General features: G+C 54.3%; 1 protein-coding gene across 3 annotated transcripts; it reads right to left on the reverse strand.

Moving 5' to 3' along the window:
• Nucleotides 1-10959: 10959 nt before the first annotated feature.
• ZBTB47 (zinc finger and BTB domain containing 47) lies at nt 10960-24788 on the reverse strand. Of its 3 annotated transcripts, none has more exons than XM_007983808.3 (6): nt 24602-24788; nt 18658-20214; nt 16888-17035; nt 15403-15518; nt 14588-14732; nt 10960-14286 (listed from the first exon to the last, which is right to left on the reverse strand). In XM_007983808.3, exons 2-6 carry the CDS (start codon nt 20131-20133, stop codon nt 13925-13927), a joined length of 2247 nt encoding a protein of 748 aa, XP_007981999.3. In that variant the 5' UTR covers nt 20134-20214; nt 24602-24788; the 3' UTR covers nt 10960-13924. The 3 variants fall into 3 exon arrangements, with proteins under 3 accessions (XP_007981999.3, XP_007981996.3, XP_037860027.2); XM_007983805.3 differs by lacking the exon at nt 24602-24788 and adding an exon at nt 23801-23993; XM_038004099.2 differs by lacking the exons at nt 10960-14286; nt 14588-14732; nt 15403-15518; nt 24602-24788 and adding exons at nt 15581-16458; nt 23801-23993.
• Nucleotides 24789-26771: the final 1983 nt, after the last annotated feature.

The raw sequence follows: 26771 nt of genomic DNA on the forward strand, positions 1-26771 counted from the left end.
AACGTTTGTATCACTGCATATCATTGCAGTCTCAGAAGGAGAGGAGAAAGAATAGACTGAGAGAATAACTAAAGTAATAGTGCCTGAAGACTTCCAAAATTTGGTTAAGACACAAACCAGCACTTTCAAGAAGTTGAGAAAACCCCAAACAGAATAAACCCAAAGAAATCCATGCCAAGACACGTCATAATTAAACTTTTGAAAACTAAAGATGAAGAAAAAAAATCTCAAAAGCAGCCAGAGAGAAACAACACATCACCTGTAGTTAAATGCCAATTCAAATGACAGTGGATTTATCATCCAAAACTATGGAGGCCATTTGGGAGGCCTAGGCAAGTGGATCCCTTGAGGTCAGTAGTTCAAGGCCAGCCTGGCCAACATGGTGAAAACCCATCTCTACTAAAAATACAAAAAGTAGCCAGGTGTGGTGGCACATGCTGGTAGTCCTAGCCACTCAGGAGACTGAGGCAGAGAATCACTTAAACTCAGGAGGCGGAGGTTGCAGTGAGCTAAGATCATGCCACTGCACCCCAGCCTGAACTCTAGCACTCACTGGACACAGCGAGACTCTGTCTCTAAAAAAAAGCAAAACTATGGAGGCCAGAAGGAAGTAGTACAACATATTTCAAGTGCTGAAGGAACCATCAGCTGTGAAATTTATATCCAATGAAAGTATCTTTCAGGAATGAAGGGGAAGTCATCCCAGGAAATCCCCAGAAAAGGCTTACAGGAACTAGAGGAACTAATCAATGAGTTCAGCAAAGTTGGAGGATATAAGATTAACACACAAACATTAATTGCATTTCTATTTACTAACAATGAACATGTAGAAAATGAAATTTAAAACTTAATACCATGTACAGTCACTCAAAAGAAAATGAAATATTTAGGCAAAACACATACAGGATATGTATGACAAAAACTACAAAATGCTGATTAAAGAAATAATGGAAGAGCTAAACAAATGGAGAGACAGAGTGTGTTCATGAGTTGGGAGACTCAACATAGTAAAGATGTCAATTCTCCCTAAACTGAATTATAGGTTTTATTCAATGCCTATCAAAATTCCAGCAAAGTTTTTAATAGATTTAGACAAGTGTATTCTAAAATTTATATGGAAAGTTGAAGACCCTCAAATAGTTAGAATAATCTTGACAAAGAAGAATAAAGTGGGAGGAATCACTCTACCTGATATCGTCTTCCTATATAGCTACAGTAGTCAAGATCATATGATATTAGCAGAGGGATAAACATATAGATCAATAGACCTGAACAGAGGACCCAGAAATAGATCCAAATAGGCTCAGCCGATTTTTGACAAAGATGCAAAAGCAGTTCAAGACTTTTCAACAAATAGTGCTGGAGCAATTAGACATCCATAGGGGAAATAATAACCTCAACCTAAATCTCACACTTTATACAAAAATTAACTTGAAATGGATTGTGGATTTAAGATGTAAAACATCTAAAATGACCTTGAGCCAGGTGTGGTGGCTCATGCCTGTAGTCCCAGCTCCTCGGGAGGGTGAGACAGGAGGAGGATTGCTTGAGCCCAGGAGTTCTGGGCTGTAGTGCACAGTGCTGATTGGGTGTCCACACTAAGTTCAGCATCAATATAGTGACCTCCTGGAAGTGGGAGACCACCAAGTTGCCTAAGGAGAAGTGAATTAACACAGGTTGCAAATGGAGCAGGCCAAAACTCCCATACTGATCAGTAGTGGGACTGCACCTGTAAATAGCCCCTATACTCCAGCCTGGGCAACACAGCAAGACTCTTGTCTCAAAAAAAAAAAAAATCTTGAAAAAGAAGAAAGTTAATGGTCTCACACGTCCTGATTTCAAAACTTACTACAAAACTCCAATAATCAAAACAGTGTGGCACTGGCATAAAGGCAGGTACATAGATGGTGATAATTTTAGGTGTCAGTTCGACTGGACTAAGGGACGTCCAGATACCTGATAGAACATTATTTCCAGTGTGTCTGTGAGGGTGTCTCTGGAATAGATGAGCATTTCAATCAGTTGTGCATTGTGGATGGGAATGTAAAATAGTACAGGTGCTCGGAAAACAGTATGGCAGTTCCTCGAGAAATTAAAAATCAAATTACCATATGATCTAGCATTTCTACATTTGAGTATATACCCAAAAGAATGGAAAGCAGGGCCTTGAAGAGATATTTATATACCCATGTTCATAGCAGCATTATTTGCAATGCCCAAAAGGTGGAAACAACCCAAGCGTCCATTGGTGAATTAATTAGTAAGCTAAATGTGGAAGGAAATTCTGACACATGCTACAACATGGAGGGAGTGTGAGGACATTATGCTAAATGAAATAAGCAGTCAAAAAAGACAAATATTGTATTATTCCACTTATATGTTAAATGTATAGAGATAGAAAGTAGAATGGTGGTTGCAAGGGCTGGGGGCAAGAGGCAGTAGGGAGCTACTGTTCAATAGGTACAGAGTTTCAGTTTGGAACGATCAGAAGAATTCTGTGGATGGATGGTGGTGATGGCTGCACAACAGTGAGAATGTATTTAATGCCATTGAACTGTACACTTAAAAATGGTTAAGAAAGTAAATTTTATGTTATATGTATTTTACCATAATTTTTTTAAAAAGAACACAGAGACCCTTGGCATTCCCTGTACTGGACATGACTCAGAGAATAAGTAAGTGAGCATCTTTTTAAAAAAATTTAAAACCAAAGTATAAAACTTATAGAAAAAAAACAGAAGACTATTTCAGCATTTAGGGCTATGGAATAAGTTTTTATACTTAACACCAAAAGCATGATATATAAAAGGAAAATGTGATCATCTAGATCTTACCAAAATAAAAATCTTTTGCTCAGCAAAAGACCATGTGAAGAGAATAAAAAGACAAGCTGCAGATTGAGAAAAATATTTGCAATATCTAGACACACAAAGAACTCCCAAATTCTAAAACATACAAACAATCCAATGAGAAAATAGGCAAAAGGCATGAACCAATGTTCCACCAAAAAGGACATACAGATGGGAAATAATTTAATGAAAGGAAGTTCCGTATCATTAGTCATCAGGGAAATACAAATTAAAACCAAAATGAGATATCACTACATACCTCTCAGAGTTGCTGATATTTAAAAAATGATGACAACACCAAAATATACTTGTGAGAAGGCAGAGAAATTGGATCACTCACATTGCTACTGGGAAGGTAAAAATAGTACAGCCACTGCAGAAGACACTTAGGCAGCTTCTCTTTTTTTTTTTTTTTTTTTTTTTTTTTTTTTTTTTTGAGACGGAGTCTCACTCTGTAGCCCAGGCTGGAGTGCAGTGGCACGATCTCGGCTCACTGCAAGCTCCGCCTCCCAGGTTTATGCCATTCTCCTGCCTCAGCCTCCTGAGTAGCTGGGACTACAGGCGCCGGCGCCCGCCATCACACCCGGCTAAATTTTTTTTCTTTTCTTTGTATTTTTAGTAGAGATGGGGTTTCATCATGTTAGCCAGGATGGTCTCCATCTCCTGACCTCGTAATCCACCAGCCTCGGCCTCCCAAAGTGGGCAGCTTCTTTTTTTTTTTTTTTTTTTTTTTTTTTTTGAGACGGAGTCTCCCTCTGTCGCCAGGCTGGAGTGCAGTGGCCGGATCTCAGCTCACTGCAAGCTCCGCCTCCCGGGTTTACGCCATTCTCCTGCCTCAGCCTCCCCAGTAGCTGGGACTACAGGCGCCCGCCACCTCGCCGGGCTAGTTTTTTTTTTTTTGTATTTTTTAGTAGAGACGGGGTTTCACCGTGTTCGCCAGGATGGTCTCGATCTACTGACCTCGTGATCCACCCGTCTCGGCCTCCCAAAGTGCTGGGATTACAGGCTTGAGCCACCGCGCCCGGCCGCAGCTTCTTTAAAAACTAAACATGCAACTATACCGTATGACCTAGCAATTGCCCTCCTGGGCATTTATCCCAGAAAAATGAAAACTTCTGGTCACACAAAACCCACACGTGAATGCATAGCAGTTACATTTGTAATACTGAAAAAGTAGAAACAGCCCTGCTCACCTTTCATGGGCAGATGGTTAAAAAAAACCAGTACGTACTAGCCGTGGAATACTACTCAACAATTAAAAAGAAAAAAAAGAAAAAAAGAATGAACTGTTGGTACACAAAATGACTTGGATCAATCTGCAAGGAATTAGACTGAGTGAAAAATGTCAGCCCCAAAAAGTTACATACTATGTGATTCCATTAATATAACATTTTTGTAATGACAAAAATGTTAATGGAGAATGGATTGGTGGCTGCCAGTGGCTAGGGATGGAATGGGTGGTGGCAGAAGGGATTGTGGTGTGTAGTTAGTTGTAAGATGGTAATGGCAACAGGTATCTTTGTGGGGTGGCATTGTTCTGTATCTTGATTGTGGATGTGAATATATGAACCTGCACATGTGATAATATTGTATAGAACTACACACACACACACACACACACACAAATGAATACAAGTAAACTTGGGGGAAAGATAAGTGGATTGTGTCAATGGCAATGTCCTGGTTGTGATACTGCACTAGAATTTTGCAAATTGTTACTGCTATGGTTTGAATGTGTCCCCTCCAAAATTCAGGTGTTGCCCATGTGATAATATTAGGAGGTAGGGTCTTTAAGAGCTGACTAGGTCATGGGGGATTCTCCCCTTGTGAGTAGGGATGAAGGCCCTTACAAAAGAGGCTTTACACAGTGTTCAGCTCTCTTGTCCTTTGGCCTTCTGCCACGTGAGGGTAAAGGAAGAAGATCCTCACCAGATCCCACGTCTCCACTAGGCAGTGCCCTAGTGGGGGCTCTCTGTGGTGGCTCTGAGGCTCTTTGGGGCATCCTTTGAAATCTAGGTGGAGGAAACCACACCTCCAGAGCCTGTGCACTGTGCTCCCTGGTGGAGATGGCACCTCATAGATGCTACCAAGGTTTACCACCTGTGCCCTCTGGAGAGTCAGCCACTACAGCCTACATCACACCTGGGTCCACTGGAGCTTCACCTTGGACAGCTGAGGAGTGCTGTACCAGTGTCAGGGAGCAGAGGGTTGGGTTGGCACAGGCAGTGAGGGATGAGGTCCCTCTTCTGACATAGTTCTGTCTTCTAGGCCTGGGCACTCTAGGCCTGTAATAAGAAAGCTAGCCCTGATGATCTCCAAAATGCCTTCAGGGTCATTCCTCCATTGTCCCCTTGACAAACAGGCTTCCACTAATCCATGCTACTCTCCTTATCAAACTGTTGCTTGGAAACACCCTTGGTGTTCTCTCTCAAACACACTGTTTCGCTCTTTACAACATGGCCAGGCTCAGAATTTTCTAAATCTAAGTTCTGCTTCACTTTTGATTATAAAATCTGTTTTTAATTCATTTCTCTCTTCTTGTATTTTACTGTAAGCAGTCAAGAGAAGCCATGCCACATATTCAACACTTTGTTTAGAGATTCCTTCTGCTAAATATTTTATTTCATCACTCATAAGTTCCTCTTTTCACAGAACACTAGGAAGCAAACGCGATTCAGCCAAGTTCTTTGCCACTTTATGGCAAGGATAGCCTTTCCTCCAGTTTCTAATAACATGTTCCTCATTTCCATCTGAGACCTCATCAGAATGGTCTGTACCACACACATTTCTATGAACATTCTGATTATGACCACTTAGGTAATCTCTAAGAAAACTGAGACTTTATTTACAGCTCTCTTCTGAGCCCTCACCAGAATAGCCTTCACGGTCCATTCATGACTATATAGGGTTTTTTCCTAGCCTGTTCCTCCAAACTCAACTCTTCCCAGCTCCAAAGCTGCTTTCACATTTTAAACTATTTGTTATAGCAACATCCCCACTTGGTACCAATTTCTGTCTTAGTCTGTCCAGGCTACTGTAACAACATACCTTTAACTGGGTAATCTATAAACAATAGAACTTTATTGCTCACCGTTCTAAAAGCTGAGAGTTCAAGATCAAGGCACCAGGAGATGCAGTATCTGGTGAGAGCTTTGTCTTCTTCATAGATGGCACCTTCTATTGTCCGCATATGGCAGAAGGAGCCAACTCAGTGTCCTTGCATGGTGAAAGGGCAGGCAGCTCCCTTCCACCTCTTCTATAAGGGCCAGTAATCCCATTCATGAGGCAGAGCTTCCTGACTTAATCACTCCCCCCAAAACCCCACCTCTTTATACTGTGGCATCGTGTTTTAGGTTCCAACAGGTGAATTTGGGGGTTGGGGGGGAACACCAGCATTCAGACAATAGCACCATCCTGACCTCATGATCTGTGGCTAAGTAGGATGGAACACCGTCCTGTCTTGTCTTCCTTGATGTGTATATTAATAAGTCAGGGCTCTGTAGAGAAACAGAATCAACAGAATAAAGAGATATAAGAGGGGGTGTATTACGGGCATTGGCTTATGTGATTATGGAGGCCGAAAAGTTCCACAATCTGTCCTCTGCAGGTTGGAGACCCAAGAAAGCTGGTGATGTAATTCAGTTTGAATCTGAAGGCCTAAGATCAAGAGGAGGTGATGATGTAACTCCCAGTCCAAGGCCAAACGCAGGGGAACCTGGAGTTCTGATGTCTGAGGGCAGGAGATGATGGATGTCCTGGCTCCAGAAGAGAGAGTGAATTCACTTTTTCTTCTGCCTTTTTGTTCTATCCAGGCCCTCAGTAGATTGGATGGTGCCCACTCGTATTGGATGAGGGTGGATCATCTTTACTCAGTCTACTGATTCAAATGGTGATCTCTTCCCAAAACACCCTCACAGACACACCCAAAAATCATGCCTTACCAGCTATCTGGGTGTCCCTTCACTCATTTAAGAGTACACCTAAAACTAACCATCACACTGGAAAAGATGTATGTATATATATTAATTTTTCCTCCTCATAGTCCTCTTTTGTTTTGTAAAGACCCTGGTTGGTGATGGTTCCATTTACAATACAGTCCATACATTTCAGAACACCAAATGGGATCACAGAAAAGGAGCAGCTATTACCAACAGATCCTGGATTTGGAGCTAGATGCAGTCAGTGATGAGAAATTACAGTGTCCCCTTTTGGGAAGAGGATGAAAACGTTTTTATTTATTATGAGGAAGGTTGTTAATCAATAGCATTTTGTTGTTCCTGTTGTATGGAAGAGGATGTATGCTGTTGTTGGGCTGTGAACGGCTAGATTGTGGGGCATGTTTGTTATGCTTTGTGGCCACCCAGCATGTTTGCAAAGACTTTTTCTCATTGGGAATGAAGTACGCCTACCCAGTGTAGAAAACACAACTTGCGGCCGGGCGCGGTGGCTCAAGCCTATAATCCCAGCACTTTGGGAGGCCGAGGCGGGCGGATCACGAGGTCAGGAGATCGAGACCATCCTGGCTAACATGGTGAAACCCCGTCTCTACTAAAAAAAATACAAAAAACTAGCCAGGCGAGGTGGCGGGCACCTGTAGTCCCAGCTACTCGGGAGGCTGAGGCAGGAGAATGGCGTGAACCCGGGAGGCAGAGCTTGCAGTGAGCCAAGATCCGGCCACTGCACTCCAGCCTGGGCGGCAGAGCGAGACTCCGTCTCAAAAAAAAAAAAAAAGAAAACACAACTTGCTTCCCCAGCCTCCCTTGCAGCTAGTGAGGTAGGAGGTGGGACTCAACTCTGGAGGCGGGGCTTGGACATCAGACCTAATGAGAACTAGCTAGAACAGGGATGGGGTGGAGGAAGCAGCTTTCCATTAGACATGCCCACAAGTGTGCCATGTCAGTTTACCAGTGCCATGGCAACACCTGAAAGTTACTGCCCTTTTCTATGGAAGGTACCAAATTTTTCCTAGAAATTTCTGCATAATCCTCCCTTAATTTGCATGTAAGTAAAAGTGGGTATAAGTATGACTGCAGTCCTGCCTCTGAGCTGCTATTCTGGGCACAGTGCCTATGGGGTAGCGCTGTTCCACAGTACCAGTACCTCTGCTGCTGCTGTACACTGCCGCTTCACCAAAAGTTGCTAATACCTCTGGCTCACCCTTGAATTCTTTCCTAGGTGAAGCCAAGAACTCTCCCAGGCTAAGCCCCAATTTTGGGACTCTCCTGTCGTGCATCTCTGGGGCATAAACGTGACAGATCTGCCACTTAGACACACCCACATGAGACTTTGATTCAGGTAAGAGGGAAGGAAGGACACATACTGCAGACTCGTGTTCTCTGAGGGTGGCAGAGGGGTTTAGTTTTGGTGGGAGGGGCAGTCGAGACAGAGCTTCTTATGAGTAGCCTTCAGCATTGTCAGTTCCAAGCTGGGATGACAGTCACACCTCCCCGGGGCAAGTGGTGCAGGGTGGTTTGGGTTTGTTTTTGGCTGCATAACCCCAGAGGCTGAGTCTCTGGTTCTCCTAGAGATTTAATTGGCTCTGTTGTTTGCAACCAATAGCACTGGTTCATCACCCACTGCCATGCTCTCCTGAATGCCACTGTGCACCAAGTACTGTGCTGAATGGAGGGGAAGTGGCATTGTTCAGCGCTTAGAGAACGTGGCTTTGGGATCAGACAGACTTAGGTTCGAGTCTGGCTCCACCACTTTCTGGCTGTGTGCAAGTGGCTTTACCTCTCTGAGCTCCTTTGCTTAGGTTATCAGCAGTCTCAGAAGGTTGTGGGGTGAGGAATGACCACAAAGTGTCCCCAGCACATGAGAGTTATAGTCTTAGGCCACAGTTCCCCAGGTACACAGGTATAGTTTTGGCCACAGAGGTTTCCAGAAGCCCTATCTCTAGCAGGAGAGAGGCAGGAGTGAGGTGGAAGTTCAAGGTGGGGTCCTGCTGAGCTGCTTTTCGTTCCCTGTGTGGGATCCCATTCTCTTCTCCATTCTCCACAAGTCCCAAGCTATCATCTGTGGTAATAGCAGGTTTATCCCACCTGCAGCCAGTGGAACTTTAGGAGACACTGCTCCTCTATTTTATTGCTGACCCTCCAGAGACTTTAGGAAGCAGCTCTACAGGCTGGATACCTCTCAACCTGACCTCCGGAGACTGCAAGGCCCAAGTGTAGGAGAGGATACGGCTACTCACTAACCATTTTTTTTTTTTTTTTTTTTTGAGACAGAATCTTGCTCTGTCACCTAGGCTGGAGTGCGGTGGCATGATCTCAGCTCACTGCAACCTCTGCCTCCCGGGTTCTAATGATCCTAACGATCCTTTTGCCTCAGCCTCCTGAGTAGCTGGGATTACAGATGCGTGCTAATTTTTTTTTTTTTTTTCAGTAGAGATGAGGTTTCACCATGTTGGCCAGGCAGGTCTTGAACTCCTGACCTCAAGTGATCCACTCACCTCAGCCTCCCAAAATGCTGGGATTACAGGCGTGAGCCACCGTGCCTGGAGGCTACTCACCAATCTTTCCAGCTCTCCTCTCCTTCCGGACACCCCGCTGAAGTAAGGCATGATGCCGGAACTTGCTTTGGATGATGACATGGAAACGGAAGTGGTACACCACTTCTGGATGGCAGCACTGAAGAGCCAAGGTGTGATTCTCCACCCTGTCTTTTCCCTGGCTCTGGTCGGTCTAGAGGCCCGTGTTGATATGGAGGTGCCCCAAGGTCAAAGCCTGGAATTCTGGGTCACCAAATAGAGAATGATTGCCCTGGAGCATCCCCTCAGAGCCCTAGATGTTGAGTCACAGAGGTTAGGAGGTGGTTTGTTACCACAGCAGAACTCAGTCTAACCTGACTTATTCACCAGTCCTGGTTCTAGAAAGCTACATAATCAGGGGGTAGGTAGGCCCAAGAGTACCACTAAGCCAGGGTGCCTCACCTCCCATCTCATTGATCCTTAGAAGGAAGGAAAACCCGGCCTTCCCCAGCAGGGCAGTGCTGCTCTGACCCATGCATGCTTCAGGACATGAGATGTTAGCGAGCTGCTTGGTCCCAAAGAGCAAAATGAGGGAAAGTGAGTGCTCCAGAGACACCAATCATGGTGCCCACCGTCCCACAGCCACCCAGAGGCCTCTGCCCCAGAGCCTAGGATGACAGTGCCCAAGACTCTGGAGTGTGAAGGTGGAAATGCTGTGAGAATGAGGGAGGTGGGGAGAGGGCTGGAGGAAAAAGAGGTGTCATGCAACCTGATATAGCAGAAGGTGAACAGACTGGAAACAAGAGATAAGTGGAATCCGCACAAGATTTGGGGGAGCAGCCAGGCCCCCAGGCCTGTCAGTCAGCCTTGTTTCAGGGTCTCTTGAGCAAGCCCATGTTTCTTCCATTCATTGCAGGACTGTGTAGAAAGGCAGTGCCAACGTCCTAGGAACCTGCACCTCCTTTCTGGCCAGTCAACAAATCCACCCATGAGACTTCTCTCCCAGCCCCTCCCAGTCCTGGAAGGTCCTGTCTGACCCTTTTCTACGTATGCAGAGGTAAGTGCCATAAGGAGCCTCATTCTGCATGTGTCCCCGGGGCCTAGAATTCCATTTGGCATGGAGTGAGTGCTCTCTGTATATACTACTTGTGCCATGAAACAATTCTGAGTTCCCCAGGGAGAGCCATCTGCTCCTCTGGAGGCCACCACCTGTCTTCTATCTGAGCTTTTGTCTTCCCGGGTGCCTGAGTCAGCATCTCTGTTATCTGACCCCTTCTGACCTCCCCTGCCCGCTGAGGGAGGGATGAGTCCATACTGCTCATCACAGCTTCCCCAGGGCTCAGCACATAAGTGGGAGCACTGGTCCCTGCTGTCCCGGAGCTCCTGTGGCTCCATGCCTGGTGCTCACAGGAAACCACACCTACACAGGCCCTGGCCTCTTGTAGCCATTACCTTCAGGACCTCTCCTCTTTCATGCCCCTCTGCATCTGACCTAAGACCCACCTATTTGCCCATCCCCCATCCCCCACTGCTGCCCTTGCCTCAGCTCCTGACTCTGGGTAGTCCCCAAAGCCCAGCCCCTTGCTCTGGTCCAAGAGTCAAGGCAGGCCAAGTGCAAAGAAGAGGCTGGGCCAAGGGACATGAGTTGTACTGACTTTATTCCCCTTCACTCTTCTCACTCGCATGCCTGCTGTGCCCCACACTCTGGGGCTGTGGGGTGCCTATACACGAGCAGTTGTCAGTGGTCTCAGCACACGCCTGGGCATGGCCATTCTGCCACCACCAAGCCCTCTGTGAAGGGCACCGTGGAGACTACAGCAGCATGAGCCAGGGTTGAAGGCTCCCAGAACTGTGGCCACAGGGCTTGAGTTCGTCACTCTAGCCACCCATCCCCAGCTGGCCTGAGACCAGAGAGCCCCAAGGAGCCTGGTAGACCCAGGCTCCAGGCCTGAGTTCTAGTCAAACTGAGAAGAACTCAGGCTGAGAAGTCCAGATGGACAGTGGGTCCCCCACAGATCTCCTTGGGAGGGGATGATCCTGCCCCCTTCCCCCAGCCCTGGGAAGTGAGGATGGTGCCCCAGTCCCCTCATTCTGACATCTGGGGGCATATATATTTTTTTAAATAAAAAGGAGATGTAAAAGCTAGTAAAACAGGAACCCCTATCCATACTGGAACTGCTGAGGTGCCATTATTGCTTCTGGCCTTGTGGCCTGGCAGGAAAGGAGCCCCCACCAACAATGGCCCAGGTGAAGAGTGTTTAGCACCAGGGACACAGGCTCCTATCCCCAGTGGGGCAGGGACCTCCCAGGAGAGGGGTTGGTTGTGCCCACCTAGAGCTCCCGTGACTGTCTTGACCAGTCCCTGGCCAGCTGTCTGGACCCCTCACCTGATCCCAGAGGGGAAGTGTACAAGAACAGGAAACCCATGTCCCGGGATAGGGTTTCATCCCCACAACTGTTGCTGACCTCTGCTTGTCAGTATGGCCCGACAGGTCTCAGCCTGGCCAGGGCCACTCAGGCCCGCGCAGGCTGTAGTTGGGCCAGCAGGTGATGACACCACCAGCCCCTGTGGGAGACCTGGTGCCAGTAATGGGGACTGGAAACCCACGGAGGTCCCTGCCTATAGCCCACTGGGAGGGATCAACTTTTTTTGGGAAAATGTGAGCCAGCTCCAAAGAGCTGCCAGGCACTGGGACCAGAGGTTAGAAATAGCAACGGGGAGGGAGGTGGGGGGACCCTGAGGACATCACGGAAGCCCAAAGATCAAGGAGTGCAAGGAAGAAAAAGAGCTACAGTAAAGCAGGGGCCTGGAGTCCCCAGCCTTGGGGTGGGGGCCCTGACCGGAAGCCTTCCTCCTTGGGGAGGGGTGAACCTTCTCTCCCCTAGGACAGCAGGGGCGCCCGAGTGTATGTCTACAGCTCCAACATCAATTGGGCAGGGAAGCTGCTGGCACTGTCCCCTCCAAGCCCAGAGAACAACCAGGGTGGTGTGGCTTGGATTATAAATCCTCAGATCACTCGGGCACCTTAGGCCTGCCCAAATCTGTACAGAATAAAGTGCTTCGTTTATTGATGATTAAAATGTCCCCAGCTCCCTGCCCCAGCGCCATGGGCCTCACAAGGAGGTCAGAGGGGTTCAATCCCCCTAACCATTCCCCCGGGGCCAAAGCCTCTTCCCACTCCAGCCATGCTGGGAAGGCAATAGTATCGGGGAGTGGTGGGGGTTTAAGGTGCAAAGAGTATAACAAACAAAATTGTATAAACACAATAGGAAAGAGCTTAACTAGGAAACATGTAGCTTATGGAACCTTCCTCCCCATATTAAAGGCAGGAATAAAGACACTAAATGACAACAAAAAAGGGTTTCCTATTAGTGCTAGCCTCATGGGGGCAAGCAATTGGGTCTACGCTGTGCCTCCCCAGTCCCCCCAGTCCCCCGAGGGGCCTGAACATGCAGGCTCCTTTACCAGCAGTGCTATGGGCGGCCCACCCACTGGTGCAGAGGCCCAGGAGGGACGAGGATGCTGGAGCCAGCCAGGGACAGGTTGTGGCAGGGTCTAGAGGGAGGATAAGGCCTAGAGCAGGCCTTTGGGGGAGCAGAGATGGACACCGCCACACTTGTTCCTTCTGGTGTGGGATATATGGCCAGAGTAGCTGGTGAGGAACTGCGGTGCTCTGTGAGTAGCCACCCTGCCCCTGCCCCACTAATAGCACCTTGAAACCCTACCAACACTGTCCAAGCCTCATCCTAGAACTCTGCCCCCGAAGCTGGTGCTGCCAGTCAGTCTGTCTGCCCACCCAGGGTCTGGCTCACAGTGCTGTGAGGCACAGCAGCTTCTGGGGACATCTCTGGGACTCAGGACCCTTGGTGCCACCTGGTGCAGGTCAGGGATCCCTGGGCCTGCTGGCAGCAGAGTGAGTGGGGAAGGCAAGTCCCTGGGGTCCAGCCCCTGCCTGCCCTGCTCCACACAGTGCAGCACTGGTCTGCAGTCTTCGCACCTCGCCACCCCCCCACTCCCCACGCTCACCCGGGTCCAGTCTCAGGCCCTGCTTCAGTGCTTGTGACCCTCAGACTGGGTCTACAACTCCTCAAGGGTTTGCGGGGGTGGCACACCAACTTCTCCCCAAACCCTCCAAGATGAGGAAGCAAATTAGGGGCATAGGGGACATGGGGATAGGCTGCTGAGGCTGACCCAGGCTCCACCTGGCCAACCCCTCTGGTGCAGGCCTTGGCAGAGGGACTGGCCACACCTGCTGCCCAGGCCCCTTTCTTTCTGCTGCAGACCCCCAGCACCCCCCTCACCTGGAGGCAGGTGCTGCAAATAGTTTCTTTTTCCTTCACTTCCAAAAAAAAAAAAAATAGTAAAGGCTTCAAGGAGTCACAGAAAGTGGGGGCACTTGGTAGTGAGGTGCCCTCCACCAGCTCTGGGGGCCGCCAGCCTACACACCCCTCATGGTCGGGGCCTCAGGCAGGGCACATCCAGCCACTTCTGGACGTGGAGCAGGGCCCAGGCCAGCACTGCTGTGCTCCCCGGAAAGGCAGTGGGTCCCTCCTGGAGTGGGCCCTGGCTCCAGGCCCCAGCGGGTGCACGGGTGCAGCTCGGCAGCTAGTTGTTGGCGTTCATCCTCCCGCCCGTGCCGGCAGTGGTGGGGAAGAGCGGAGGCGGGGGCGGCAGGTGGGGCGGGGGCGGCAGGGTCTGGGGCAGCCCCGGGAGCAGGGGCAGTGCGTGCGCCTGGGGCTGGGTTGGGGGCAGGCCTGGGGCAGCGGAGGTGCCGTCGCCGGCCAGGGGGTGGCTGACGCGGAAGCACTTCTCCTTGTGGGCCTTGAGCATGTTGGAGAAGCGGAAGCGCTGGCCACACACGTCGCATGGGTACGGTTTCTCGCCCGTGTGCGTGCGCCGGTGCCGCTTCATGTTGGGTCGGCTGGTGAAGCTCTTGCCACAGATCTCGCAGATGTACGGCTTCTCTCCTGGGGGTTGGGGATGGGCAGCAGGGCGTCAGTGAGGGGTCGCCACACCCGTCTGGGGCCAGCCTCTGTCTCCCATGGAGCCATAGTTAGACCCAGCCCTGGCGCTCAGATCCTCCCCGACCCTGGGGCATTTTGTGCCAGCCTCACCCAACCCTGGGAAGCAGGAAGGATGGGTAAACGGAGGCCCAGACTTGAGAAGGGGTGTGGCCAAGATTATTCCAGGTGTCCTGAGCGGGGCTGAGAAGGGGTCCCGGCCCGGCATGGGCCTGAGGCTGACCCACGTCCCACAGGGCAGCCGCACCTGTGTGGGTCTTCATGTGCTCATCGAAGTACTGCTTCATGTTGAAGTCCTTGCCGCACCACTGGCACATGAACTGCTTGTGGCCAATGTGGATGCTCATGTGTGACCGCAGCTGGTACTTGTACTGGAAGCGCTCATTGCAGTTCTGGGGGTGGGGTTTGGGGGTGAGGCCCAGGCACAGAGCAGAAGAACAGCCTTTGTGGAGGGAACAGCTCCCCTGTGGCCACAGGGCCAAGGAGGGACACACTCAGGGGCTCCTGGGCAAGGAGATGGGGACGTGAGGGCAAGCCGAGGTGCATCCGGGTGGGCAGTGCATGGGCACAAGGAGAGGCCACAAGCACCCAAGACTTAGGTGGGGAATGGAGGTCAGGAAGTGGGAAAAAGCCACAGAGTAGAGGGAACCCCACGCTTAAGGCATGAGGTCCCTCATTCTTCCTCCCGATCAGAAGCCCAGCCCCTGCCCCCACCTCCCCACGTGCAGCTCTGTTGTCTCATCTCTGAGCTCCAGGCCTGGGATGCTCCTGAATCCGCCTCCCCAGAAAGCCTGTTCCTGGGGCTGCAGCCCACACACACTTCCCACCCTGAGTGTGTGGGGCTGGGTTGGGGAAGGATGGGCAGGATGGGGGTGGGCCAGAGAAGAATAGGGGCTGGGCGGGAGTGGGAGGCAGGGGCTGCAGACCTCAGAGGGTGGGTCTCTCTCTTTCTGGACCCTACATTCCGCCCCCTAGCCCTTTGTTTTTCAGCAGCTGCTCTCCCTGATTCCTGCCCCTCCCAGGTGGCCCCTCGGGCAGGCCAGGCAGGCGATGGAAGCTCACCTCACATCTGAACGGCTTCTCCCCTGAGTGCTGCAGGGAGTGCACCTTGAGGGACATGCTGCGCTTGAAGGACTTTCCACAGGTCTCGCAGGTGAAGGGCATGTCCTTGGTGTGGGCTACGAGGTGGGCACCAGGGCCGTCATGTCTTATGGGCCTGCCCAAGCACCCCCACATTGGGCCCAGACCCTGCCTCCTGGGGCAGCCCTGTGCCACCACCCTTCCCTGGGGCTGGCCTTGTACCCTGTCACAGGACCTGTGCTGATTCCCAGGAGAGGCCCCCTGCCTCCATGGCTGGGTCTCCTATCTGCTCTGAAGGTCTGCCTCAGACATGCCGGGGCTCTGTGGTTCTTTAGCCTCTGGCCAATTGAAGTGGCCAAGGCTGCCTTGCCCCCAAAGCTTCAGGGAAGGACCCTGGATGGACCTGGCTTCAGCTCAAATCCTGGCCCGACCACTGGCTTCCTGCTCAGTCTCTGGGCCTCAGCTTCCTCTTCTATAAAAAGGGACTCATAGTGGTCCTGAGCTTCAGGGATGGTGGGCTTTATAGGGGACCATATGCAGAAAGGCCCTGGCCTCAGGCCCTAGCCAGCAGTCTGGAGGAAGTTAGCTGCACTCCTCCCAGCACCCACGGATAGGTGAGGACCAACAAACTATAAGGATCTGGTAGGAGGCCACTGGAGACAGAAGGCTCCCCTCCAAGCTCACAGACACCAGTCCTGGTTTACCCAGCATGCTCCTGGCTGAGACCTAAGCCGCAGGGTCCCAGCTTCCAGTCAGTTCACACTGGAGGGCCCCCAGCACTGTCCCATGGAGAAAGGGATTAGGACCTGGCCAGGGGCTCACCGTCCGCCTTGGCTACCCCTCCCCCTCAAGGCCCAGACTTGGGGTGGGCAAGGAAGGCGGGGCTATAGGGACATGAGACTCTGCCAGGCCCACATACGGCGGGTAGGCAGCCTTGCCTGGGGCAGTGGAGTGGCCAAAACACACACTTGGGGGACCTCCTTACTGTGTCCAGGCATGAACCCTGAGGGGAGGCTGCATTCAGAGAGGCCTGAAGCCCTATGAGGACCAGAAGGTAAGAAAGAATCAGAGGCACAGCTGTCATCAAACTGACACAGGGCCTATACCAGCCCATACAGCACTTTGTAATAATTAGGAAAAGGTATTCCTTTCCCTGGGTGGACACAAGCTCATGCCAGGATGCACAGCCTGGTTAGCAGTGTGCCAGCTTGATTCCAGTTCCCACCTGCCATCTTGTCCAGGCACCCTTGTGCAGTGTGCAGCCTGCCCAACTGTATGTGCCAGCCCTGGCCCCAGAGCCTATCCAGGCTACACCTGCCACTGCAACCAACCTCCCCAGGCCTCCCAGATGAGAGGGGCCTCCTCACCCCTTCACATTGCCCTTGGATGTGAAGTCTTTCCCATCCACCAGCCAGAAGCTGGTCCATCTCTATCCTCCGGCTCCATCCCCCAGTGGCCCAGACTTACCAACCATGTGCTTACGCACGTGGGCCATGGTGTAGAACTTCTTCTCACAGATCTCGCATGAGAACTTCTTCTCAGCGTAGCCGTGCACGATCTTGTTATGCTCATGGAGGGACCAAAGCTTCTTGAAAGCTTTGCCGCACGTCACACACTGCAGAGTAAGAGGACTTGAGGCCCTGGGTCCTAAGTCCCCAGGGCCTTGGACCTGGGCAAGCTACTGCCCCCACTGGCCTCAGTTTTCCCACTTGAAATATGTTGGAGGGCCCTTAATGCCAAAAGCCAGCCAGCTCTGATGTTCTTAAGGTTGGGGATGAAAACTCCTTAAACACCCCCAAACACACAGCCTGGTGTCGTCCTTCATCCTTGAGTTAACTAGGGTCAGGGGTCACCTCTTCCAGGAGATCCCCCCTCTGGGCTCATTTCAACAAGGGCTTCCAAAGGCATCACCCTTTGTCTGTCTATAGAGCTAAGGCAGACAACTAGCTGAAGGGCCGCCTCTGGTATGGAGGCTACACATAGAGATAACAGGTCCCACAGGGTGAGCCACTGTCACTGCTGCCTCCTCCTGCTGGGACCTGTGCCATGACACCATGGATATCCTCAAGAGGATGAGTCCCAGAGGCACTGGCTAAGGAGGACAGCAGGAGTCTCAAGGTCCCATCAAGAAGAGAGTGGACCATATCTCCCCACTTGTTCTCCTGGACCATTGTCCTGCCCATCTGTGCAGGACACTCCACAGGGATGGAAGCTAGGCCAAGGCTTGGGCAGAAATTGGTCAGGGTGCCCAGATTGGATGGGGCAGAAGCTTCTTTCTCCTTCAGGAGGGAGACTCAGGTGTGCAGCAGTTAGAGCATCAAAGGACAGCCCAGGAGGCAGGCAAGTGGGCACAGGTACACAAGGGTGGGGCAGAACACCAGGTGACCCCCAGGTAACACTTTCTCCACAGGGCACTGCAATTAGCAATTAGCTCAGGCAATTAGCACCCACCTACCTGCTACTTTTCCCCCTTCTCCTGGGCCAGAAGAGGTGAAAACCACCCGTGGGAGCCTGGCTGGCCCTGTGCCAACCCACCCTGAGAAGTGAGGCTGGCACAAACAGACTCAGGCTGGCTCAAGGCCCGGCAGCCAGCTCAGCTCCCCTGCTTAGCCCCAGCAGCCTCTGCTCTTCTCAAATTTCTCACCCAATCCCTTTTCCCCAGGCCCATGAGAGCTGGCATCCCCAAAGAGCTGAAAGTGGGGGCTGCCTCCTGCTGGGATGCCCCCTACTCTATACAGCACTTTTGTGGGAAGTAGAGGATGGCATTCCTCTGGGCAAACCCCTCCTCCCATCGTGTGCTCATTTGTTGCAGTGCACAACCTGTGAAACTATACACAGTGGCCCTGCTGGCCTTCCTGCAGCCCCAGTGTTTGTTAAAACCCTGTCTGACTCATCCCACCCAGAGTGGTCTGTCTTCTGGCCTTGTATGCTCAGACAACTCTCCACTGTCATCCTCCCAAGTCCATGTGTCCCCTTTGTCCCTCTGGCCAAGGGTACTGTTTGTTCCAATCCTCTGCACCTCTCTTCATGCGCCTAACTCTATCCACCTCTCCCAGGGAGCTCGGCTTGATGTTAATCCCTGAGCTCTAACCACCCTGAGAACTAGGCCTGGGCCAGCCTGTCTGGGGGCTGAGTCTGGTCTCCACAGACCATCTAGGCGCTGGGTGCCCAGAGCCCAGTTCTGGCCTAGCCCCACCTGGACAGCCTCTGCCCTGCCCCCAGCCACGTGAGGCCCACCTGGATGTTGCGCTCGCAGTCTGTCTGCCTGTGCAGCAGCAGCTCGCTCTCCAGCAGGAAGCGCTTGCCGCACTGGTCGCAGATCTGCATGCGGCTGTGGGTCACATTCATGTGTTTCTCCAGGTACCAGCGGTTGTTGAAAACTCGTGGGCACTTCTGGCATGGATGGTGCTGCTTCTCCTCCAGCTTCACCTTGGCCCCCAGCCCATCAGTGGCTGGCGGCCCTCGGGCTGATGCAGAGGCCACTCCAGGGGGTGGCTTCGGCCGTTTCCCACCCCGCCGCCCAGCTTCCTCAGGTTCAGGGGTGCTCCGGCGCCGGGCATTCTCCCGGGACCGTGTGGCCATGTGACTGTGGGGAGGGGGGTCTGCCTGGCTGCCTCGGCTTCCCCGTGGCCCCTGCTTGCCCCCAGCCTCCCCCTCCTCCCCCTCCTCCTCCTCAGAGCTCTCTTGATCCTGCTCACTGGGCCCTTCCTCCTCCTCCTCCTCTTCTTCCTCCTCCTGCTCACTGTGCCCTTCCTCCTCCTCCTCTTCCTCTTCTCCCTGACTGCCACCCTCTTCCTCCTCCTCCTCCTCCTCCCGTCCACTGCCACCACCTTCCTCTTCCTCCTCTTCCTCCTCCTCCTCCTCCTCGTCCTCCTCCTCGTCGTCCGAGTGTCTCTGCAGCCCGTCCTCCCGGCCCAGAACCATGGTGGCTGGGCTTGGCCCGGCACCTGGCTTCCCCTCTGGCCCTGTGGACACGTGCAGTGTCTGGTTGTTGAGGTTCACCTCCACGATGATCTGGGACTGCTCCCTGCGGCTGTAGGTGCCAGAACCCCCAAGCTCTTCCTCCAACTCTTCTCCACCCTCCAGCTTGCACAAGCCGGCCGGGGGCCCACCGGCCTCCTCGACACCACCCTCCTTCTCCTCCTTAAAGAAGGGCTGGGCTGGCCCAATGGTGGCAGGCACGGTGCCACCAGCAGTCCCTGCCCCGTCCTCAACACGCACCGAGTAAGGGTCAGGGCCCTCGCGGGCGTAGATCTTAGGCAGGCCTGGGGTGTCGGCCTCCTGCTTGATGTCACAGTAGTAGGGCGGTGCAGCTGGAGTGCAGCTGGCAGCCGGCTGGGCCAGGGCCACAGTGCCCGGACCTGGTGGGCCTAGAGAGCGGGCGTCCAGCAGCTCTTGGCAGGACGCAGCGATGTCGGCCATCTGCAGCAAGGAGGCGGCGCTGAGCACCTCGTGGACGTTGGCCGCGTTGACCAGCAGCTTGGACGTATAGATGAAGTTGAGGATCTGCTGCAGGCCACCAGGTGCCAGCGCCTCCAGGGACAGCTCCACACGCTGCAGCTGCTTGTTTTGGGTGAAGAGTGAGTGGAAGAACTGGCTGTAGGCGGCTAGCACACCCTTGTGTGCTGGAAAGACGCTGCGCTGGGGCACCAGCACCAAGTCCACGTCACAGAGGTCAGGCTGGAAGAGGCGCTGCTCATTCAGGCGGCCCATCAAGCAGGCAAAGTGCAGCGCCACATCCTCCACCAGCGAGAACTCGGCCGCCGGGGAGTCAGTTGTCTTCTCAACCAGCAACTGCGGGGACAGAGGGCACAGGAGTGGGTCAAGGCCAGTGGGCCCCTGCCCGCCCTTCCCCTAGCACCACCCCCAGCGTGGCCGGCCATCCAGGAGGCAGCCCATCACTGGTGGCTCCACTTTACAGCAACAGAGCCGAAGCTCTAGCAAGGAAGGAATTCAAGCCTGAGTGAGTTGCCCTCAGAGCTCAGACTCCACTCGTGACCCTCTGAGGCTGAAGATCAGGTCCTGTCACTTTTCTGGGCCTCTGGGTCGTCTCCTGTGAAATGGGAAAAGTCATCCCAGGAAGGGAAAGAGAAGGAAAGGGGACGAAAGAGAGACCACAGTGACCAACCATCCAGGTTTGCCAGGGACCTGGGCATTTTCTGGGGTGCAGGGCTTTCAGTGCTAGAACCAGGACCATCGCAGGCACACCAGGACTAGATGGTCACCCCAGGAGGGCCACAGGCATTCCTTCAGTGTTTCCCCAGCCCTGGGGATTCTCTCCACATATTCACTCACACATACCAATACAAACAAGCTTGCCCAGCCCCAAATACCTCAAGAACAGAATCCGGGCTCACTGCTCACTGCCCAGCCTCTGGCTATAGAACCCAAGGGGTAGCACCTGAGAGAACCCCTCATTGCAACAGCCGTGCAGTTGCTACAGAAGTTGAAATCTGTGAAGAAATTCAGCCTCAGGGCCTATACCTTCTCCCTGCTCTGGTCCTGCTGCACTGCCTGGTGAGGTCCCGTCATCACAGCCAGGGCTTGGGCCAGGCTGCCCCCAACCCCTGCCTACAGCCTCAGGTCTAGCCCCCAGCAGCTCTCTCTCACCCAGGGGCTCTGCAGGGGTGGAAGGACACAGCTGTGGAACCTGCCTACCATGCTTGCAGGCAAGAGGCCCCAAGGCTTGCCCCAGACCCTTTTCCCTGTAGACCCCCAGACCCCTGGTCAGGTACGGTCCATGTCCACAGGCTCTGGGAAAGCCCTGCCTTGGAGGTCACACCATCTGGGGCTTCCAGAGCCCTAGGGGAGGCCCTCAAAGTCTGATGGGTCAGACTATCAGGCCTGTGGGCCACATCCAGCACCTGTGAATTGCTTTGAATAGAGGCCAACTCAGTCACCCCTGGCTCTACCACAGCAGCCTCCCCAAAAGGTGGGCAGCACAGACAGGCAGCCTGCCCAGTCCCTGCACGAGGACCATCACACAGTGATGTGCAGATGTTCAGTTAATATCCACCAACCACCAGCCCGGCTGGACCAGCCCCACTGGTTCCAGGTTCTGGCTGTCCTCAGGGTCTGCCCAGCCAGGTCTGAGCCTCCTGAATTCAGGAGGTACCTTGCCACAGTATTTTGATGGCCACAAAACTCCATAGCTGTCAGCGCCTCCCTGGGGACCCTGGGATGAATCCTGGCCCCATCCATTCATAGCCTACCCACCCCCCCACCACCCATGCCAGGCCTTCCATTGCCAGGACAGCAGTGGGTAGGGGTGGTGACTGAGCAGGGGTGGTGGTGGTTGAGTTCCTCTTCTCAGTCACCTGAATGAGAGAACCTACCCTGGGCCTCAGGAGGAGCCTCCCTGAGCCACCAGGGGCCACCTGTCTCCAGGCCTGTCCTGGACCCTGACCCCTACACCCAGCGGCCAGGGCAGCAGCCATCCTGTGCTCCCTCACATCCCAGTCTGGCCAGGCCCCTGGCCAAGGCTACCATCTTCCTCGAGTTCTCCACTACACCCCTTACCCCAGCCAAGAAACCATCCATCTGCCCCTCTGTCCCAGGCTGTCCAGGCCTGGCCAATCTAACTGGGACGTGGCACCAAGCCCCTCCCATCTCCCTCCTCTGACTCATTCTGATTCATCTTCTGGGACCAACCCCTACTACACAGATGGAGAAACTGAGGCTCAGAATGAGAGGGTTCCACAATCTGGAGCCCCTGGACTCCCAGCTCTGCTAAGACCACCCCTTCCTTGCTAGACTCCACATGGCTGGATTTCTGAGCCTTTAATGACTTAAAAAGCAAGAACACCCCTTCACCTGGAGACCAGTCGTGCTTCCCCACACTCACCACTACCCCCTCTACCTGCTTCCTCCTCCCTAGAGCCACTGCACCTGCAGGTCAGCGAAGGATCAGGGTACAACTTGGGTTGCAACAGGGGCTCCTTAGGGTCTCCAGGGGCTAAAGAGTGGCAGGAGAAGTGGCTTGGATAAGGGCTTGCCGAAGCCAGGCCTGTTCGGGGAAGTCCATTCCAGGCAACAGAGCCCCAGATCTCTCTGCTTTCCCTTTATGGAATGCCCTCCACTGCCCACCTGTGCCCACTTGCCACAGAGAAAGGGCAACCTTCCCATGTGCACTTTGGCCTCCAGGCCAAATGAGGCCTGACTTTGGCCCTCTGGCCTCTCAGCAGGACAGGAGGGGAGTGCTGCCTCAAACACTCCATTGCTAAAGTGGTACCCTCAGACAAGCCACCACCATCCTTGGCCCTTGGGGGGCCCTAAACCTCACGACCTGATTGGACTCTCTTGATTGGGCACAGAGATGCTGCCCGAGTCTACAAGTGGCAGCCCCTCAGCAGGGTTCAGCCACCTCCGTGTCTGGCCCTACCACACAATGCCCACCAGCTGTGCTGGCCTCCACAGCCAGATGTGCTAGTTCCCGGAAGCAATGGGTGCCCCTCCCCATCCGGTTGTGCCAGCTGCAGTCCAGGTCACTCCAGCCTAGCTAAGATGCAGGACCAGGGAAGTGGTCAGGCACTCTGGTTGCAAGGGGGTTTCATGCCTTCAAACCCTTGCCCCAAGTCAGGCTGGGGATTGGCCAGGTGCCAGGGACATCTCTCCAGGCTGCTCACCTAAGTCAGAGCCTTCTACACCTGAGGGGTACCTTGCCTCACTGAGGAGAAGCCTCATCTCTCTACCCTGCCTCAGAGCCTCCCTGGAAGGCCCCATGATGAAACCTGGGGAGTCCATCTGCGCCCCACTCCCATGTCAATTCTTTCTACGCTGGGCAGCAGTGGATGGGCCCAGACTGAACAAGGGGGCACAGCCTCATGACCTCTAGGCTCCTCCTTTTGGTGAGGGAGTGTCTATGCCAGCCTCCTCTGTGCACGTACCTCCCCTCTTTCCCTTGGAGATAGACCCAGAGAGGGCGGGGGATCTGCCCAAGGTCACACAGGAGTTGGCACTGGAGCTATGGGTGTCCTCCCACACCCCCTTGTTCCGGGTCATCCCGAATCCCCAGGCAGGGCGGCTCCAGCGCCCACGTGGCCCAAGGCCCAGGCGGGAATCCGACTCCCTCTTTCCCCCATTACCCAGCCCGAGGGCGGCGCCGTCCGGGCGCAGGGGAGCGCCCTCCTTTGCCGGTGCCTAGCAAGACCTCAGCCTCGAGCGCCGGCGCCCCCACCCCAGGAATTTAACCCCCTCCCCACCGAGAGCCGCGCCACAGCGCCGCATTCCCAGCCCGCGGGACCCAGCAGATGGAGCCGGGAGACCGGGGGAGGGGGAAGATCCCTCCAGCCCCTCCACCAGAGCCCGCGGGCAGTGCGCCTGGGAGGTCAGAGCTGGCAGGTGGGCGGATAAGCGGGGGGACAGGCAGGGCCCTGCGTACCATGGTGCCGTGGCGCTGGGGGCTCACAGGGCCCCGCGGGATCGCGCTGCCCCCGGCGGCCAGGCCGGGGCCGCTCCATGAAGCGCCGCGCTGGGGGCCGCCCCCGCGCAGGGCCCCGCGACCATGGCCCCCGGGGGCGCGGCCGGGCAGGCGGAGGCGCAGGGCCGCGGCGAGTCCAGCGCCGAGCAGCTGCGGCCCCAGAGCCTCGGGCGCGGCGGGCGGGGGGCGCGGGGCGCCGATTGGAGCCCGCGCGTCAGCTGGGGCCGCCGTCTGGACGCTTAAAGGGCCAGGCCGCCTGCGTGCCGGCGGGGGGCGCGGACACGCGTGGTGTGCGCCGTCCCCGTGCAGCCCGCCCTGCTGCAGGCTGCCCTCCACCCCCCAGCCCCTGTTCCAGCCCCCAGCCCGTCCCCACTGCTCATATCCGAGCAGATGGACCCCGGCCCCACCCTCCCGTGCTGAGCCTCCTTTCTGCCGGGAAGTTCGTCCGGGAGTCAAACATCGGTGCCCTCCGGTTGCGCCACGGAGGGGAAGCTGCCGTGAAATCAGGAAGCTGAGCGCGCCGGGCCCCGGATCCGATCAGAAAAGACTTCCACCCGCTTCCCTGAGCGATCCCACGCTGATCTCACTGAACCCCGCACCCCAGCCGCGCTCACCACCCCCACCCTCTTGCCTGGGCTGTTCTGACCTGGGGGTGAGTCTGGGGTCCCCAACTGGTCCAGTCTCCCATCCCTAACCCAGGGCGGCGCAGGGCTCATTTTGCTCTGTGCCTCCAGGACTTGGCTCCAGTGGACCCATACCTACCTGGTGGCCTCATGCTGCATAGGGCCACCCAGGGCAGGAGATTTAAAACCCAGGACTACAACTGCAGCGATCAAGTCCTCTAAGGTGACTGGCCCAGGACCAGGAGACAGAGGGACCAGAGGAGTAGGGGCCAGAGGCTCAGGCCCCACTGTGCCCCTCTAGCCGTGTGACTTGACCACTGCTGAGTGGCTCCCCCTGCTCAGCCTCTGCTGGGGAGATGCAGCCAGGCTTGCGGAATGCTGCTCTGGCATGGACACCCGTGGGGGCAGGGGGCTGGCTCTGTTGGCAGGAGGCTGTAAAGGAATGCCGCCAGGCTGAGCAGGCAGCAGGGTGGGGACCACGGGGCACTAGACCTGGCAAGGTCTGGATGGTGACTGGGCCACCCCATTGTAGAGGAGAGGCCTCTGTGAGCATCCCCTACTCCTACCCCAAGTTGACTACTGCCCATCCTGGGTCACTCTCATGTTGCCCCCATCCTGATATTCCACACCCCTCCCCACATATGTGCGCTTGTGTTTACATACAAGTCCATGTCCAGCTGCAACAGTATCTCCTGGGTATGCTGCCCTACTCATGAGTGGGCAGGAACTCTGGCGCTGGCTCAGGGTGACTTGGTTCTAGGTGCCAGAGGAGAAATGGAGGAGAGACCAGGGTCTTAGGCAGGTGCCATGAAACAGCCTGATGGTCTGTCCCCTAAGACTGCAAGGGCTTCCTCCCCCACCCCCACTCTCCACCAGAATCAGAGGGCTTCAGGACAAGGCTATCCCAGAGCCAGAGAGAAAATGTCTCAGGGGCCAAAGCTGGGGCATCTGGAAGCCCCTGGCAGCTGCTGCAGATACCCTGCACCTGCATGGGTGCACAGACAGCTGGCCCAGCTCCCAGAAACCCCAGGTTAAGGCCAGGCCAGAGCAGCTTACATGCTTCTGACCAGCTAGCCCCCTGAGGGCTGCCTTCTGCCTCTTCCTCCCAGCCCACTTCCTCATCTGACTCACAGTGGATCCTAGCACTGGCCCAGGAGGTAGTAAGGGAGGGGCTGTGTGCCCATTGGTTGGATAAGGACTCTGAGGCTCAGAGCAGGACAAATCACTTAGGCATCAACATCAGGAACCAGGGGAAAGGGAGGTGGGGAGAGGGGACCTCTCCACGGGCCGGAAGAAGCCTGGCAGAGAGAGCTGCATGGGACATTGCTAGGCCCACTGCCAAGTCAAAGCTTGACAGAGGGTGTGGCCAGCGTGACTGAGGTAGTGATGCTGGCTCTGTGGGGCCTTGTTGGGGCCTCGGCTCCAGCAGTCAAGCTGCAGGAAGGGCTGGAGGTTGGGTGAGAAGGGAGGGGACGGGTCGTAGGGGGGCACTCAGTCTCCCTGAAGGCCTCAGCTATTCCCCTTTTGTTTCTCTGGCCTGCAGCTCATCGGCTTGGGAGTCCCAGGGCAGAGCCTGAGCTCTGTGAGCAGCTGTGGGCACCTGGCAACATTGGACCTGGCAGGAAGGAGTGGTTTGAAGAGCTGTCTGGTGGGCCCAGAGGGCTGCTCAGAGCTGAGCCTTGAACTTGAACTAGAGCAATGAGGGAGTGGAAGGGCTTTCCAGACAGTGACAGCTCCTGCAAAGGCCAGGAGGTGGAGACAATTTAGTGCCTGCAGGGAACTAGAGGGGATTTGGTGTGGTGGAGTCAAGATTCCTGTTGATCAGTTGTCTGGTCAGTGGGAGTGAACAGGTGGAGCTAGGCAGAAGCAGAATTTCTCTCTTTGTCCTGATGAGGGGCATGCAGTAGGAGCTTCACTTCAGGGAGGTCAAGGCAGGCTTTCTAGAGGGAGGGACTGAGTTATTGTGGAGGTGACTCCTAGGCCAGAAATGCATGCCCCAGGGATGAGTCAGGAGTCTGGAGATGCTCACCCAGCAAGGGCAGAGCTTAGTGATCCTTCACACATTTGGGATTGGGTCCTGGCAGGGTCAGGAAAGCTATGCCCCTGCCTCTGGAAAACAGCTCATGGATTTTCTTTCAATTTCCCTAGGTATCTACCCTCAGTGCTGGAGTGTCCCCAGGCTTGGTTAGGGAAACCAGATTCAACCCCACTGAAGTTGGAAAGAACAGCCCAGGTTGTGGGTATGCATGTGTGGGAGCAATGCAGGGCTGAGTCGGCTCAGAGGGCATGGAACTGTGTGTAACTGAGCC

The sequence above is a fragment of the Chlorocebus sabaeus genome, chromosome 22 (assembly GCF_047675955.1).
Source record: "Chlorocebus sabaeus isolate Y175 chromosome 22, mChlSab1.0.hap1, whole genome shotgun sequence".
Classification (NCBI taxonomy): domain Eukaryota; kingdom Metazoa; phylum Chordata; class Mammalia; order Primates; family Cercopithecidae; genus Chlorocebus; species Chlorocebus sabaeus.

Bases quoted from the DNA above. Each gene is read 5' to 3' on its own strand.
- ZBTB47 (XM_007983805.3), bottom strand. The intron at 15,519-16,887 runs GTAAGTCTGGGC...CCCACCTCGTAG, and splicing joins CGTGCGTAAGCACATGGTTG to CCCACACCAAGGACATGCCC. The intron at 14,287-14,587 runs GTGCGGCTGCCC...CCCAACCCCCAG, and splicing joins GCACATGAAGACCCACACAG to GAGAGAAGCCGTACATCTGC.